At 44.9% G+C, this 18,301-nt stretch overlaps 1 protein-coding gene across 1 annotated transcript in view; it reads right to left on the bottom strand.

Moving 5' to 3' along the window:
- Window positions 1-18,301, bottom strand: part of LOC143782685 (E3 ubiquitin-protein ligase RNF138-like) — a 51,072-nt gene that overhangs the window by 24,474 nt on the left and 8,297 nt on the right. The window contains exon 4 of the mRNA XM_077270410.1: window positions 13,415-13,520. Within this exon, the coding sequence (XP_077126525.1) occupies window positions 13,415-13,520 (106 nt within the window). The remainder of the gene's footprint in view (window positions 1-13,414; window positions 13,521-18,301) is intronic.

Below are 18,301 nucleotides of genomic sequence, written 5' to 3'. Positions count from 1 at the left end.
GTGGAATAACTGTAACCCATGTATACATAAGAGGTCTGTGTGGGATCTTAGTCACATTTTGTTCTTTTTTCTTCCCCACTCTAAGGTGAGACACCATATATAGTGGAGTCCTCCAGGAGAACTCCTTGTTATTTGGTTATACAGTTAGTCGTGTTCCTGGTTCATAAGTCGTTTTATTAAATAACTTGTTCTGTGTTGCTATTGGTTTAAATGAAGATTTTGTCATACAATGTTAGGGGCCTCAATAGCCCAAATAAGAGGTTTGCTCTGTGGAGAGAGATCGGACATGTTCGTGCTGAGCTCGTTTGCCTGCAGGAGGTTAAAATGGCTGCTGACCACCAACCAATTTTTCACAATAAGAATTTTCCCCATATTTTTAAATCTCTGAACACAAGGAAGAAGGCTGGGGTCATTACCATGGTGCATGGCACCGTCCCATTCCAGCTGGTTAAGGAAATCACAGACTCCCTTGGTAGATACCACATACTTGTATGCATGCTCCAGAATAGGCCATGCACGGTGGTGAATATATATGCTCCAAATAAAGGACACATTAAATTTCTTAGCAAATTGCAGAAGCAGATTGACGATGTGAAGACCGGTGATCTCATCCTGCTGGGGGATTTTAATATAGTCCCAGATAGCAACATGGACTCATCCTCTTCAGTTCGTCACAAGGCACCAATGTTGAAGAATTGGTTAGTTCAGAATGAGTTATATGACGTTTTTCGTTGCCTGAATACCACATCACGCGAATACTCTCATTTCTCGGACGTACACGGGACGGCCTCCCGGATTGATCTTGTCGTCACTAATATATTCACTTTGACTAAATTTAAAAAAATGGAGTTCCTAAAGAAAACAATTTCGGACCACACCCCTGTGCTTGTTGAGTTTTTGCTGGGTCCTCCTCCTGACAATGTCTTTAGATGGAAAAATAACACAGCCTTGTACGCAATACCAGAGTCAAAACTGGAGATTGAAAATCTTATTACCAATTATTTTAAGGATAATATACATAGTGGAGTGAATCCATTCATTCTGTGGAACGCTCATAAGGCTGTGATCAGGGGAGGACTCATGCAGATACAATCAAGACATAAAAAGAAAAGGAGGGAGACTATCATTCAGTTGCAAGCCCAAATTAGCAGAAAAGAGGAGGAACAACTTAAATTAGGAGCTCCGTCTGTATCCATACAGGCAGAGATTGCGAAACTCAGACAGAGCTTGCGAGTGGAGATTTTCAAGGATTATGATGCAATTATTAAAGCATCTAAGTACAAAATATATTCCTCGGTGAATAAACCAACAAGGTATATGATGAGGAAGCTTAAGAGGGAGAGAGTCAATAGAGGAATCCATAAGATTGTCTCCCTTTCAGGTGAAAGTAAGACCCACCCCAGAGATATTGTTGGCTCGTTTGCCGAATATTTCCAGAAATTGTATAATTTAAGAGATGACCCATCGACTCCGCTGGTGAACTCGGAGACAATAGATTCCTTTTTACAGGGGGTCAATCTTCCAAAGATTGGTGAGTCGGACTTAGAGTTTGTTAATAGACCCTTTACAGAAAAGGAAATAATGAAGGTCATTACCAAGTTACCAAACCTAAAAGCACCGGGGCCGGATGGCTTCTCCGGGGAATATTATAAATCGTTCTCAAAACTATTGACTTCCCATTTGGCCTCTGTTTTTGATTCTGCATCCGCTCGGGGTTCGTTCCCTACAGAAATGTTAGAAGCCACTATAGTTATGATTCCAAAGACGGGGGGGGATCCTGAGAGGATTCAGAATTATAGGCCGATCTCGCTCATTAATTGCGACATCAAAATATATTCAAAGATATTGGCGGATCGCCTTAAAAGTGTTCTTCCGCATCTGTTGTTGGATGATCAGATTGGGTTCACAGAGGGGAGACAGGCATCCGATGGAACAAGAAGGGTGATCAATCTGATGCACTTGGCTAAGAGTTCCGGATTTAAATCGGCTTTTCTGGCACTGGATGCCGAAAAGGCATTTGACAGAATGAATTGGCTTTATTTGAGGACAACTCTCACGAAATTTGGATTTAACGAACAGTTTGTATCAAAAGTCTTTGCACTTTATTCGGCTCCCAGTGCCAGAATCTATGCCAATAATTTTTTCTCTAATTCGTTTCATATAACTAATGGAACGAGACAAGGATGTCCTCTGTCCCCTCTGTTGTTCGCCATGGCCATTGAACCTTTGGCAGAAAAAATTAGAGCTTGCAGGGAGATTAAGGGTTTTATACTACCTTCACGTCAATATAAAATAGGCTTATTTGCTGATGACCTATTTCTCACGTTACTTGACCCTGCTAACTCTATCAAAGCTCTCTCAGGTGAACTAGAGAGCTTCTCCAAAGCCTCGTACTTTAAAATAAACCACCATAAATCTAAGTTCATAACGTTTAATATGAACAGCGTGGAGGTAGGCGAGTTGAGAGGCCAATCTGAGTTTACTTGGGAAGAAAAAGAACTAACATATTTGGGCATTAAAATAGCGGGGTCAATACAAGCTACGGTTAGGGTAAATTTGGACTCTATTATTAGTATAATTACAAAGGATTTTTCTTTTTTTGCAAAGTTAGAACTCACAATATTTGGAAGAATATTATCAATTAAGACGTTTATACTGCCAAAAATTTTATACATTTTCAGATCCTTGCCTGTAATTCTGCCTATTCAGAGTATTTACAAGATCCAAGCTATGATTCACTCTTTTGTATGGAACGGCAAACGGGCCAGAATATCAGCAGATGTTCTTCACAAGCATAAGTCTCACGGGGGTGCAGGTTTACCCAATGTTTATGCATACTATCTGGCTTCTTTGATTAAGCAGAGTTGGCATTGGTTCAGTGGTACTGGGCCAGGGCCCGCTTGGCTAGGCTTAGAGAGGGAGATGAGTGGAGTGGATTCGGTTAGGAAAATCTTCTTTGACTTTCTCCTTCATAATTCAGCTAGAAACTCCTCGCACCCTGTGTTTCAGTCATTGATCTTTGCCTGGAGGAAACTTATCAAACCACATAAAAATTATAGGAAAATGGAGCAGGTTCTGAAAATTCCATTATCTCTTTTGGCGCTGATAGAGGATCTAACTATGCCTGAGGTATGGAACAAATCAGGAGTTAAGAGAGTGGGAGATGTACATAATGGGAACAAATTTCTAACTTTTCAGGAGATCAGGACTAAGTTTGGCATTCCATCCTCTGAACTGATGTCTTTTTTCATGTTAAAAGAGAGCATTACCAAAATTATAAAAGGGAAGTTTCTAGATCTTGAAACTCTTTCTTCACTGCTGTGCAATCCTAAAAATAAAAATATCTGGAGCATGCGTCATTTGTGTGGGCTTGTTATCAGGGATCTTAACAATGTAAAAAACACCTATATGAGAAAATGGGAGTCAGATTTGGGGGTGACTATCCGGGTGGAACATTGGGACGATGCCATCAGAAGCACGTATAAATCTAACATATCAATGTCTCTTCACGAATGTTACTTCAAAGTTTTGTCGAGATGGTATTATACTCCGGTTCGACTGTCGCATATTAATTCGGAGCATTCTTCTTTGTGTTGGAGAGATTGTGGTCAACAGGGGAACCTTCTTCATTTGTTTTGGAGCTGCCCGAAAATTAAGAGACTATGGTCTCAGGTGTCGCAACATATTAATCATTTATCTAGTGATTTTCGGATCACTCCAGGGATAGCACTCTTATCACTGGACATGGAAACACTCGATAGTTCAGTTAGGTATGTCATTATACATGTCCTCCTGGTGGTTAAGGTGACTCTAGCTTATTGGTGGAAAAAAACTGATGTTCCCAAATTCTCGGATATCCTTGATAGGATAAGACAGCATAGTGACTTAGAGTGGAGATTCGCGGTGGCTAACAACAATATTCATAAATATACCAGAAAGTGGAAAATTTGGAATAATAAGTTTCACATTGAGCAGGTGTGTTGAGGTGCGTTGTGTTCGGTATCTCTCCATTGAGCTCCTTGCAATAGGTATGGCAAGTCTTTGCTGTGTACCTAAATTTTATGTTGAATTTTATTGTATTTTATTTATTTTTTTCCTCTTTATGTATTAAGTTTATTATCATTTTTCAGAAATTGTACAAGGGTTCTCTATTTTTACTGTTTTCCTTGTGTATCCCATACCTTCCCTTTCCTCCTTTCCTATGACCATTCCTATCCCTGTTTAAATGTAAAATTCAATAAAAACACTTAAAACACAAAAAAAAAAAAAAAAGTGAGATTCAAATTAGGCCGGCGTCACACTCAGCGTAGGGAAATACGGTCCGCGTTTTACGGCCGTAATACGCAGTAATTTTCCGAAAACACTGTTCCATATTCAATGCGAGGATGCGATTTTTACGGACAAATGTATCAGTGTGTCATCCGTATGGCGATTTTTTTGCGCAGGCTTGCAAAATGGACAAATCATGGATCCATCGGCTAAAATATTCCTAAAAATAAATAAAATACATAAATATATATATATTTCAGCGCAAGATCGCATAAAAGCTGGTAATTCAATTGCCGGCTTCTGCTAGCTCCTTCACAAACCCGACAGGATATGGGACATGGTTTACATACAGTAAACCATCTCATATCCCTTTTTTATTACATATTCCTCTTTACTAATGTAACAAGTGTGTGTGTAAAATTGTGAAGCTCTAGCTATTAATTTAAAGAGTTAAATCCCGGAAAAGATTGGCGTGGGCTCCCGCACAATTTTCTCCACCAGAGTGGTAAAGCCAGTGACTGAGGGCAGATATTAATAGCCTAGGGAGGTACCATGGTTATAGGACCCCCCCTGGCTAAAAACATCTGCCCCCAGCCACCCCAGAAAAGGCACATCTGGAAGATGCGCCTATTCTGGCACTTAGCCTCTCTTCCCACTCCCATGTAGCAGTGGGATATGGGGTAATGAAGGGTTAATGTCACCTTGCTATTGTAAGGTGACATTAAGCCAGATTGATAATGGAGAGGCGTCAATTATGACATAGTGGGACAGTTCTGCCTAGCCCATGGTCTATGAAACAGTTGGCTGTATCCTCCTCCTCCAGCGAAAGCTCGTCCACAGAGCGCAGTCACACGACCACTCCATCCGCAGCTGCCAGTGTTACGCACGAGATGTCCCATAATCGAACAGCTAGTGGTAAGCGTCAGCACGCTGTGTTACAAATGAAGTGTTTGGGCGACAACAGACACTGCGGAAGTACTGGCCGAGTACTTGCAGCAAGAAACTCAGTCATGGCTGGGCAGTGTACATCTTGAGGCAGGCAAGGTAGTCAGTGATAACGGAAGGAATTTTATGGCTGCCATAGCCCTTTCAGAACTGAAACACATATCTTGCCTGGCTCACACCTTGAACCTGGTGGTGCAGTGCTTCCTCAAAAATTATCCGGAGTTACCAGCCCTGCTCCTGAAGGTGCGCAGACTTTGCTTGCACATCCACCGGTCGCCCGTACACTCCAGCCGTATGCTGAACCATCAGCGATCGCTGAATCTTCCCCAGCACCACCTAATAATCGACGTTGCAACAAGGTGGAACTCCACACTGCACATGCTTCAGAGGCTGTGCGAACAGAGGCATGCTGTAATTTATTTGTGGGAGGATACACATACATGGGCAGGCACTTGGATGGCAGACATGGAGTTGTCTGGTGTGCAATGGTCGAAGCTACAAGACCTCTGTCAAGTCCTTCAGTGTTTTGAGGAATGAACACGGCTGGTAAGTGCAGATGACGCCATCATAAGCATGAGCATCCCACTAATGCGTCTGCTGATGCAAAGTTTGACTGAGGAGGAGACGGAGGAGGAGGAGACGGAGGAGGATGAATATTTATGGGAGGAGGATGCTTCTCAGGGGCAATAGAAACTGGTGGCGTTGCAAGGTCAGGTACAGGGTTTTTTGCGGGACCCAAGTGATGTTGATTTGCAAGAAAGTGCTCCTCAACCCAGCACAAGCAGTGAATTGACACCTGGAACATTGGCCCACATGGCTGAGTATGCCTTGCGTATCCTAAAAAGGGACCCCCGCATTATCAAAATGATGACCAATGACGATTACTGGTTGGCCTGCCTCCTGGATCCACAATGTAAAGCAAAATTACAAAATATTATGCCACATGAGAACCTTGACCAAATATTGGCTACCAAACAAGCAACTCTTGTAGACCGTTTGGTTCAGGCATTCCCAGCACACAGCGGCGGTGATGGTGATGGGGCAACATGGCAGAGGTGTTAGAGGTGCACAAATCCGAAATGGCGTTGGACAGAGGGGTTTTATGACCAGGTTGTGGAGTGATTTCGCAATGACCGCTGACACGACAGGTACTGCTGCAACGATTCAAAGTGACAGGAGACAGCATTTGTCCAGTATGGTTACAAACTACTTTTCCTCCCTTATCGATGTTCTCCCTCACAGGTCATTCCCCTTTGATTACTGGGCATCTAAAATAGACATCTGGCCTGAATTGGCAGAATATGCATTACAGGAGCTCGCTTGCCCTGCTGCTAGTGTGCTATCAGAAAGAGTCTTCAGTGCTGCTGGTTCAATACTGACTGAAAAAAAGGACTCGTCTGGCTACCCAAAATGTTGATGATCTAACCTTCATTAACATGAACCAATCATGGATTTCAAATTATTTTGCCCCACCTTACCCTGCTGACACGTAGCTTGCCTGAAAAATGTCTTGCTTTTGGCCTCCTCTTACTGACTTCTCCAATTCCTCCATTTGCAGCTGCTGAATGTCCACCATAGGCCATTTTTATACCTCCCTAAATGGGCTGACTCCTCCCCCCCCCCCCACAGGGCCGTGGTCACCACCTGGCGCAAGCACCCGTGCGAGTGCCATTTGCCTGGACAGATGGGTGTGCCCACTCTTGGGCGACGGCACTGGCACAGGGTCCCTCATAGTACAATGAAGTGTCTGACGGTGGTGGTGCACAACCAACGTCAGACACACCGTCAGAATACGAGGGGCCCTGTGCCAGTACCGCCGCCCACGAGAGAGTTTCCCCCCCCCCAGCTCGAACAGTGCTCTACCACTTGCAATACTTGCCTCTCCCTGCTCCACCACTGTGTAGTCTGTGCTGTTAAATTCTTCAATGGCACTGCCAATACAAATTTGTTGAAATGATAGTTAAAATATACAGGGGCCCTGGCCTCCATTTAGACCAGATAATACTCTGCGCCTACTACCACTGTCTGCTACTCAGCAGAGGAGCCCACCCCTGTACCTAGCTATGCCACCTGTTTATTTATGAACAATTTTTTGGCAGACATTTAGCCCACTTTATTATTTGGGTCTACCATGTGTCTGCCACTCATTACAGTTTTCCTCCACTGAACAAAGCAATGCCGCCTGTTTAGTCCTGTTACCACATTTGAACTACTTTATTATTTGGGGCTATATCTGTGTTTCCTCCTCATCCTGCCCATTGCCCAGCCACTGCTAGGTGAGTCTGCTGGTACATTGACCCAGACCACTACATTCCCCTTGCACTCTACACAGCCAGAATCTGACCCTGCTGAAAGTCAGGTTCCCCTTCCCGCATACTATACCACCTTACACGGGGACAAAGAGGAAGGTGCAGATGAAAGTGCAGGTTCATTCATCAGGTGGGGGGGCATACTCGTTGGCGACGTCACTAGCACAGGGCCCCTCATAGTACGCAAAAGTGTCTCTGCCAGTGGGAGGCGCCACCCGCCGTCAAACACACCGCCGTACTATAAGGGGCCCTGTGCCAGTGCCAACGAGTGGGCCCCCCCTGCTTGCTCAAGATCACAGCCCTACCCCCCCCACAACGTTAGCCAAATGACCCCCAGTTTTCAATGCCTAACTATTATTATAAAGTAAATTAAGATTGACAAGCTTAAGTAATAAGAATTGATGTTTTTGGCATTAAAATGGGCACTGTAGGTGTTTTCCTGTCCTCCACTCACTGCCGACTTTGATTCCCCATTGACTTGCATTGGGTTTCGTGTTTCAGTCGGCCCCTGACTTTTCGCAATAATCGGCCAATTTCACCTGACCCGACTTTTGACAAAGTCGGGTTTCACGAAACCTGACTCGATCCGAAAAAAGTCGCTCAACTCTAATGGCAACTGAGGAAGTCCGCTTTGAGATTTTCCACTCCCCTGATGAGAAGGGCTGAGAGGGACAAGAGATGGGTTTTGGCTAGTTCAAGAATCTCCACCACAGTAGACATCAGCGCTTTTGATAGAGTTCCACCTTTCAGATTTATATATGCGACCGATGTGGTATTGTCCGACAAAACTCTCACATGAGACCCCCGCAGCTATGGGAGAAAGTGATGTAAAGCACGACTGACTGCCTTTAATTCCTTTAAATTTGAGGAGTCAGCCTCCTCTATGGACCACTGCCCCTGGGCCAGGTTATCATCCATATAAGCTCTCCATCCATCAGGACTAGCATCAGTAGTAACTATCCTGGATGGTTTCAATACCCATGAACCCCCCCGAAAGATGATCCTGATCTAACCACCAGGCTATGGTGCTTATTACGTCCAACGACAGAGTTATACTTACCACCGAGGTGACCTTGCAGACGCTCCTCCGCACAGTGGATCTCATCCTGCAGACATCTAGTAAGAAATTGGGCCCATTTGACTGCTGGTATGCAGGACGTGAGGGACCCCAGAAGAGACATAATATTTCTCAGGGACATATGAGGGTTATCAATTGCTGTCCTAACCTTATTAATTATTCTCAGCATTTTTGCCTCGGGGAGGGGACATTTCTGTCTTACTGAATCTAGGTGTAGACCCAAGAAGGATTGAAGAGTTACCGAGACTAGTCTGGATTTGTCCAGGTTGATTATCCAGCCCATTGCCTGTAATGATGAAATGGTTAGCAAGGTGACCCCTAAATTGGGAAATAGTTCTCCCCATTATCAAGAAATCATCCAAGTATGGGATAATAAGAGTGTCCCATAGGCGTAAATAAGCCATCACCTCCAACATTACTTTTGTGAACAAGCGAGGGGCCATAGAAAGACCAAATGGAATTGTTGCAAACTGGAAATGTCGGGCCTGACCTCCCATGAGGACAGTCACTGAGGTACTGCTGGAACTCGACATGTATGGCCAGATGGTAATAAGCATCTTTCAAGTCCAGGACAGTCATGAAGCAACTGGGGAATAAAAAAAAGGTTTAAATAGCCGATCTTATAGACTCCATTTTGAAGGTGTGACATCGAAGGAAAGTATTTAATCTCCTCAAATTAATGACTGTTCTATAAGAACCATCTAGCTTGGAGACCAGGAACAAAAGGGAAATAAAATCCCCTTCCCTCCTGGTCTCTGGGGACCTCCATCAGGACATGCTTAGATAACAGACTCAAAACCTCCAACTCAATAGCCTCCTGTTGTGACGGGGATCTAAGAGAGGTCATGACAAAGGAATCCGACGAAACTGTAGCTTCAACCTAGATATTACCAAGGCCTGGGTCCAAGGATTAGATGCCACCTCCCGCCATCTGTGGCAAAAGAATTTTAACCTGCCACCCACGGGAGGGTCAGGGTCAACGGAATTTATTACTCTTCCTGGAATAGGATCCGCTAAAAAGGGCACCTTTTTGTTTGGTGTCCCTGCAATCTCGGTTTTCATAAGCCTCCTTCTACTGGATGGTTGCTTTCTGAAGGCCCTCCTGTAGGACAGAACAGACTGGTTAGGGAACCCCTTCTTTCTCTCTCCCGCCTTGAGGATCTCATCGAGCGCGTTGTCAAAAAGGAACTCACCCTGGCATGGAATTGCGCGCAATTTAGACTTTGATTGCGCATCCCCCTTCCAGCCATAGGGCACAACGAGCAGAATTAACAAGACCAACTGACCTCGCCGCCAGGCGTAGGGACTCCACAGAAGCATCAGCTAGATATGCTGTGGCTCCCCTGATCAATGGAATAGAGGACAACAGCTTCTCTAGACACTCCTTTCTTGATCTGTTCCTCCAGCTGGTCCACCCACACAAGTATTGACCTTGCTGTACACATTCTGGATACAGCCACTCTAAAGGCTCTGGTGCCGAACTCCCTTGATCTATTGAGTAATGTCTCTGCTTTGCTGTCTAGAGGGTCACATAGGACCCCAGAGTCCTCTACAGGCAGGACAGAATGCCTAGAAGAAGTCAAGGCCTGATGCCCACACCCTGCTCCACTAGATGAGTGCTGGTCTGTTCCTGCCACACCGCATGAGCTAGGACAGCCTCTATCAGATCCTGGCCTCACATCATCCACCGGCAGACGTGTGTGCGTGCATGTCAAGCAGGGATCCCCCAATGCTGCTCCTGGAGCCACAGACCCTGCCGTTCCTACAGACACCTGCGATTTGGCCCAGGTACTCCTTTATTTTGCAGGTTCCCATAAGAACAGGAAACCAACTGAGTAGGTGAGGGGGACCACCCCTTTTATTCTGTAGGTTTCCTGTTCCTATGGGCAGGTCCCCACTCTCAGTGGGTGCCATCGTGGTGAGAAGAAAACGTTAATTTATTTCAGTTCTTCAATACAAAAAGTGAGACTCCTATCCACAACTAATGAGGGTTTCAGGAGCCATGTCATCTGCTGGTATAGGTCTACGGTGTTTTATCAAGACCGAAGTCAGAACAACCGTCTACCAGGAAATTTTAGAGCACTTAATGCTTCCCTCTGCTGACAAGCATTTTGGGGATGGAAATTTCATGCTCCAGCAGGATTTGCCACCTGTCCTCACTGCCAAAACTACCAATACCAGGTAAAAAAAAAAAAAAAAAAAAAAAAAGTCACTGTACTTGACTGGCCAGCAATTTCGTCTGACCTTAAAGGGAACCTGTCACCCCCAAAATCGCTGGTGAGGTAAGCTCACCGGCATCAGGGGCTTATCTACAGCATTCTGTAATGCTGTAGATAAGCCGCCGATGTTACCTGAAAGAGGAGAAAAAGACGTTAGATTATACTCACCCAGGGGCGGTCCCGCTGCGGTCCGGTCGGATGGGTGTATTCGGTCCGCTCCGGCGCCTCCCATCTTCGTTCCACGACGTCCTCTTCGGGTCTTTACGCCGCGGCTCCGGCGCAGGCGTACTTTGTCTGCCCTGTTGAGGGCAGAGCAAAGTACTGCAGTGCGCAGCCGCCGGAAAGGTCAGAGAGGCCTGGCGCCTGCGCACTGCAGTACTTTGCTCTGCCCTCAAAAGGGCAGACAAAGTACGCCTGCGCCGGAGCGTAAAGACCCGAAGAGGACGTCATGGAACGAAGATGGGAGGCGCCGGAGCGGACCGGAGACACCCATCCGACCAGACCGCAGCGGGACCGCCCCTGGGTGAGTATAATCTAACGTCTTTTTCTCCTCTTTCAGGTAACATTGGCGGCTTATCTACAGCATTACAGAATGCTCTAGATAAGCCCCTGATGCCGGTGAGCTTACCTCACCAGCCATTTTGGGGGTGACAGGTTCCCTTTAACCCCATAGAGAACCTATGGGTATTGTCAACAGGAGGATGAGAGACACCAGACCCATCAACGCAGATAAGCTGAAGGCTGCCATCAGAGCAACTTCTGCTTCCATATCCTCAGCAGTGCCACAGGCTGGTCGTCTCCATGCCACGCCGCATTGATGCAGTAATTGATGCAAAAGGAGCCCCGACCAAGTATTGAGTGCATTTACTGAACATACATTTCAGATTTTAAAAATCAGTTTCCACGCGTGTTAATAAATTAGAATACTTTATGAGAGGACGTTTGAGTTTTCATTGGCTGTAAGCCATAATGATCAACATTAACAGAAACACTTGAAATAGATCACGCTGTAATGACCAATATGAGTTTCACTTTTTGTATTGAAAAACTGAAATAAATTAACTTTTTGATATTCCAATTTTATGAGATGCACCTGTAAATCCCACTGAGAAACTGTGGCAAGACTTAAAGATTGCGGTTGAGAAATGCTCTCCATCCAGTCTCACTGGGCTAGCTTCCAAAGAAGTAGGGGCAAAAATTCCACCCTCTCGCTGTGCTGAACACACTGCTCAAAAAATAATGGGAAAACCTAAACAGAACATAAGAACGTAACTCCAAGTAAATCAAACTTTTGTGAAATCAAACTGTCCACTTAGGAAGCATCACTGTTTGACAATCAGTTTCACATGCTGTTGTGCAAATGGAATAGACAACAGATGGAAATTATTGGCAATTATCAAGACACTCAAAGGAGTGGTTCTGCAGGTGGGGACCACAGACCACATCTCGGTACCAATGCTTTCTGGCTGATGTTTTGGTCACTTGAATGTTGGTTGTGCTTTCACACTCATGGCAGCATGACACGGACTCGACAACCCACACAAGTGAATCAGGTAGTGCAGCTCATCCAGGATGGCACATCAATGAGAGATGTGGCAAGAAGGTTTGCTGTGAGTCAGCATAGTGTCCAGAGGCTGGATGCGCTACCAGGAGACAGGCCAGTACACTAGGAGATGTGGAGGGGGCCGTAGGAGGGCAACAACCCTGCAGTAGGATCGCTACCTCAGCCTTTGGCTGCCATCACACTAGCAGTATTTGGTCAGTATTTTACATCAGTATTTGCAAGCCAAAACCAGGAGTGGGTGATAAATGCAGAAGTGGTGCATATGTTTCCATTATACTTTTCCTCTAATTGTTCCACTCCTGGTTTTGGCTTACAAATACTGATGTAAAATACTGACCAAATACTGATATAGTGTGACGGCAGCCTTTGTGCAAGGAGGAACACTGCCAGAGCCCTGCAAAATGACCTCCAGCAGGCCACAAGTGTGCATGTATCTGCACAAACGGTTAGAAACCGACTCCATGAGGATGGTCTGAGTGCCCGACATCCACAGATGGGGGTTGTGCTCACAGTGCAACACCCTGCAGGACGCTTGGCATTTGCCACAGATAACCAGGATTGGCAAATTCACCACTGGCGCCCTGTGCTCTTCACAGATGAAAGCAGGTTCACACGGAGCACATGTGACAGTCTGGAGACCTCCTGTTTTTTCCCCCCCCCCTTTCATTTGATAAGATTTAACAGTTCAGCAATTTCAGTGAGTAGTCTGCACTGACATCTCAAGTTGTGTATATACTGAGTATTTTGTGACACACACACACACAATTAGACCAAATTAATTTTCCATGACAGTGGGTTATTACCATTGAAAGAGTGAGCACATCCTCCTACCTGATGTGGTCTGCGACTCTTAATTAGTTGGTGTGATATCACCAGGTTGACAAATCTAAAGAAGAGCTTCAGATGCCATCAGGTACACCCTCTCTGATATCAGCAGCCACACAGCACTGTCGTGGCCGGTGTAATGGGACTTTATAAGTTTATTCACACCAAGTTTATATATTCATATGAAAGTTAAAGAAAGACTTACCGCTTGTGCAACTTCTAAAGAGTGCATGGCATTACAATGATCCAGTAGGTCTTTTCTGTTCAAGTTTCCTTGCTCGCACAATGGGCACTTGTATAATAAGTCAAGCCTAGTGGGGATGGGGACAACAAACAAAAAAAAACAAAACAAAACCACACCATTACAAAAGGAACAGTGTGCACAGACATTAGAGAGAAATTTCATAGCAAAAATATAGAGAAGTGAGCAGCACACTATAAAAGTTAGGGACTGCTTTGTTACATGTCAAAATCATTTTCACCCCAATGACAGACATGGATTTTATCTGCAATGAAGATACAACCTCTGCCAAACCCCCTCTTTAACCCCTTCATGACCCAGCCTATTTTGACCTTAATGACCTGGCCATTTTTGCGATTCTGACCAGTGTCCCTTTATGAGGTAATCACTCAGGAACGCTTCAACGGATCCTAGCAGTTCTGAGACTGTTTTTTCATGACATATTGGGCTTCATGATAGTGATAAGTTTAGGTTGATAATTTTTGCGTGCGTTTGTGGAAAAAAAAAAAAAAATGGACCACCTCACATTTGAAGTCAGTTTGAGGGGTCTATATGGCTGAAAATACCCAAAAGTGACACCATTATAAAAACTCCAACCCTCAAGGTGCTCAAAACCACATTCAAGAAGTTTATTAACAGCAGCAGAAGCAACATGGAAGGGAAAAAAAAAAAAAAAAAAAAATGAACATTTAACTTTTTAGTCACAAAAATGATCTTTTAGCAACATTTTATTTTCCCAAGGGTAAAAGGAGAAACTGGATGACAAAAGTTATTGTAGAATTTGTCCTGACTACGCTGATACCCCACATGTGGGGGGGACCACTGTTTGGGCGCACGACAGGGCGCGGAAGGGAAAGAGCGCCATTTGTCTTTTTGAATGAAAAAGCCGGATTACTTACCGGTAATACTCTTTTAATGAGTCCATGACAGCACCCCACATGAGAGAGAGGGATCCGCCCCATAGGAACAGGAAACGTACAGAATAAAAGGAGGCGGTCCCCTCTCCTCCTCAGTTTAGTTTACAGAGTACAAAAAGGGAACCGCAAAAGCTTTAGTATTAATTCTTATTCAGCAACATAAATATCTTAAACTCTATACAACCATTATTTGTGAATTTAAAAGGAAGAGCTGTGCATAACTTAGGGAGGGTAGTAAATGGGTGCTGTCGTGGACTCATTAAAAGAGCATTACCGGTGAGTAATCCGGCTTTTTACCCTTCGCCACGACAGCACCCCACATGAGAGATTTTCAGAGAGTCATTATTTGGGTGGGATTACTGTACTAAGGGTACCGTCACACATTGAAATTTCCATCGCTACGACGTTACGATTTGTGACGTTCTAGCGATATCGTTACGATATCGCTGTGTCTGACACGCTACTGCGATCAGACACCCTGCTGAGAATCGTACGTCGTAGCAGATCGTTTGGAACTTTCTTTCGTCGCTTGATCACCCGCTGACATCGCTGGATCGTTGTGTGTGACAGCGATCCAGCGATGTCTTCGCTTGTAACCAGGGTAAACATCGGGTAACTAAGCGCAGGGCCGCGCTTAGTAACCTGATGTTTACCCTGGTTACAAGCGTAAACGTAAAAAAACAAACCGTACATACTCACCCGTCGGTGTCCTTCAGGTCCCTTGCCGTCTGCTTCCTGCTCTGAGTGCCGGCCGGAAAGTGAGAGCAGATCACAGCGGTGCTGCGCTCTGCTCTCACTGTACGGCTGCACTCAGAGCAGGAAGCAGACGGCAAGGGACCTGAAGGACACCGACGGGTGAGTATGTACTGTTTGTTTTTTTACGTTTACGCTGGTAACCAGGGTAAACATCGGGTTACTAAGCGCGGCCCTGCGCTTAGTTACCCGATGTTTTCCCTGGTTACCCGGGGACTTCGGCATCGCTCCAGCGCCGTGATTGCAACGTGTGACCGCAGTCTACGACGCTGGAGCGATGATCATACGATCGCTGCGACGTCACGGATCGTGCCGTCGCAGCGATGAAAATTTCAATGTGTGACGGTACCCTTAGAACAGCTCTACCAAAGGTCAGATCAGAAGATGTAGATAGATTGAGTCTATAATGGTTGTAAAAGGTAGAAGGTGTAGACCAAGTTGCGGCCTTACATATTAAATGAATCGGTACATCTGCTTGTTCCGCCCAGGAGGAAGCCATGGCTCGTGTTGAGTGCGCTTTTATACCCACTGGAGGAATCTCGCCTTTTGACGTATAGTCCAAGCAGATAGCATCTCTGATCCATCGAGATATGGTAGCTCTTGTGACCCCATGTCCTTTCTTGTGGCCCTGAAAGGAGACAAACAGAGCCCTACTCTGCCTCCATGTCTGAGACCTTTCTATAGAAGTCAGGATGGCTCTTCTGACATCTAAGGTGTGGAACTTAAGTTGTTCTGGAGTTATAGGTGAATCAAAAAAGGAAGGGAGAAATATCTCTTGCGATCTGTGGTAGGTGGATGCTACCTTAGGGAGGTATGAGGGGTCTGGTTTTAGGACTATCCGATCATGAAATATCAGTAAGAAGGGTGGGTCTACTGATAGGGCCTGGATGTTGCTAACCCTTCTAGCTGAGGTTAGAGCTACCAATAGGGCTACTTTATATGTCAGGACATTTAAAGGTATGGAATCTAGTGGCTCAAATGGGGAGCTGGTTAAGGCCTCTAGTACTAGATTTAAATCCCACAGAGGTAGACGGGGAATATGGACCGGTTTACTACGTTCACAAGATTTTATGAATCTGGAGATCTACCTATTAGGAGCCCTGTATGGATGCAATATAGCAGCTAAGGCCGAGACCTGAACTCTCAAGGTATTTACAGATAATCCTAATTCTCGGCCTTTTTGCAAGAACTCCAGAATAGGTGTAATCAGAACTTGCTTAGTGAACGGTACGGTGTAAAAATCCAAAAATTTATTCCACACCCTACTATATATTAGGGTGGTAGATCTTTTTCTGCTCAATAAGAGGGTGTTTACAAGTTCTACTGAGAACCCTCTTGAACTTAAATAGTTGCCTCTCAAATTCCACGCCATCAAGTGAAGACCTTTCACTTGCGGGTGGAAAAAGGGGCCTTGGAACAGCAGCTCCTTCTCTGATGGGAGAATCTATGGGTCGCATAGGCACATGGTCTGGAGACAAGAGAACCATGGTCTTTTCGGCCAGAACGGTGCAATGAGGATCACTCTTGCTTGTTCCCTCCTGATTTTTCTGATCACTAGTGGAATCAGAGACATCGGAGGAAAGGCGTATGCCAGTTTGAACCTCCAAGGATGGTGGAGAGAGTCCAACATATCTGGGTGATCCATGAAGTTCAGGGAAGCGAACCTCTTTACTTGCCGTTTGTCTCTTGTGGCAAATAGGTCTGTGGTATCCCCCATGATTCTGTTATCATTCTGAATATGGATTTGTTTAAGGTCCATTCCCCTTGACGTAACTCGTTTCGGCTGAGGTAGTCTGCCCTGATGTTCTCTACACCTCTGATGTGCAGGGCTGTTAGGGATGCGAGAGGAGTCTCTGCCAGCTGGAAGATGTCTGCTGCTATGGTCATTAGACTTCCTGACCTTGTACCAGACTGACAGTTCACATATGCCACTGTGGTGGAATTGTCCGAGTAAACTCTTACATCTGCTCCTTGAATCTGCGGAAGAAAATGATTTAAGGCATATTCTACCGCTTTTAATTCTTTCCAATTGGAGGAACACGTCAATTCTGCCTGGTCCCAAGTATCTTGGGCCAGACTATGTTCCATATGTGCACCCCACCCAATAGGGCTGGCGTCGGTGGTAATTATCTTAGAAGGGTCTATTATCCATGGTACACCCTTTGAAAGGTGTTCCATGTCTAGCCACCAGGATAGAGATTCTAAAACATCTTTGGAAAGTTATTTTACTTTCCAGATGTTCATCTTATCCCTGAGCTGACAATACTTCATACTGTAATTGACGAGTATGAAATTGTGCCCACGGTACAGCTGGGATACATGATAATGATCCCAGTAAAGACATGGCTTTTCTTAGTGTCATGTAGGGGTTGCTCATTGCCTCTGATACCCTTGATTGTATAGTCAGTCTTTTTGACTGAGGAAGGAAGCATCTCTGACTTACGGAGTCTAGCTGGATTCCTAGAAATGTTTGAACGGTCTCTGGATTCAGCCGGGATTTTTCGAAGTTGACGATCCAACCTAACTCCTGTAGGGACGAGATCGTATTAGATAAACGAGTTTTATACTGAAGTATAGAGTTCCCTACTACTAGAAAATCATCTAGGTAGGGTATTATCAAAGTGTCCCGTTGGCGTAGATGAGCCATCACTTCTAATATCACCTTAGTGAAGATGCAGGGAGCCATAGAAAGCCCAAATGGCATTGCTACATACTGAAAGTGACGAACCTGTCCTTCCAGAATGACTGCTACCCTTAGGTACTGCTGATGTTCGGCATGTATGGGAAGATGATAGAAGTCTATTCCGGCCATGACACACCTAGGAAATAAAAGTTTTATGGTAGAACTAATGGATTCCATTTTGAAGGTATGATTACGCAGGAAGGAATTTAATCTTTTGAGATTTATGATGGTTCTGAATGAACCATCTGGCTTATTGATCAAGAATAAAGGGGAGTAGAACCCCTTCCCTTCTTGATCCCAGGGAACTTCTATCAGGACTTTAGATAGAAGAGATAGGATCTCTGATTCCAGAGCCCTTTGTTGATCTTGTCCTTTTGGTGATGTTACTATGAAAGAATCCCAAGGGATTCGATCAAATTCCAATTTTAGGCCGTATTGCACAATGTCCAGAATCCATTGGCTAGATGTTATTTGTTCCCATTTGGGAAGGAAGAATTT

This window comes from Ranitomeya variabilis, chromosome 6, assembly GCF_051348905.1.
Source record: "Ranitomeya variabilis isolate aRanVar5 chromosome 6, aRanVar5.hap1, whole genome shotgun sequence".
NCBI classification, from domain to species: domain Eukaryota; kingdom Metazoa; phylum Chordata; class Amphibia; order Anura; family Dendrobatidae; genus Ranitomeya; species Ranitomeya variabilis.
Note: the sequence above shows the minus strand (reverse complement) of the source record. Positions and strands in the feature narration are given on the sequence as shown.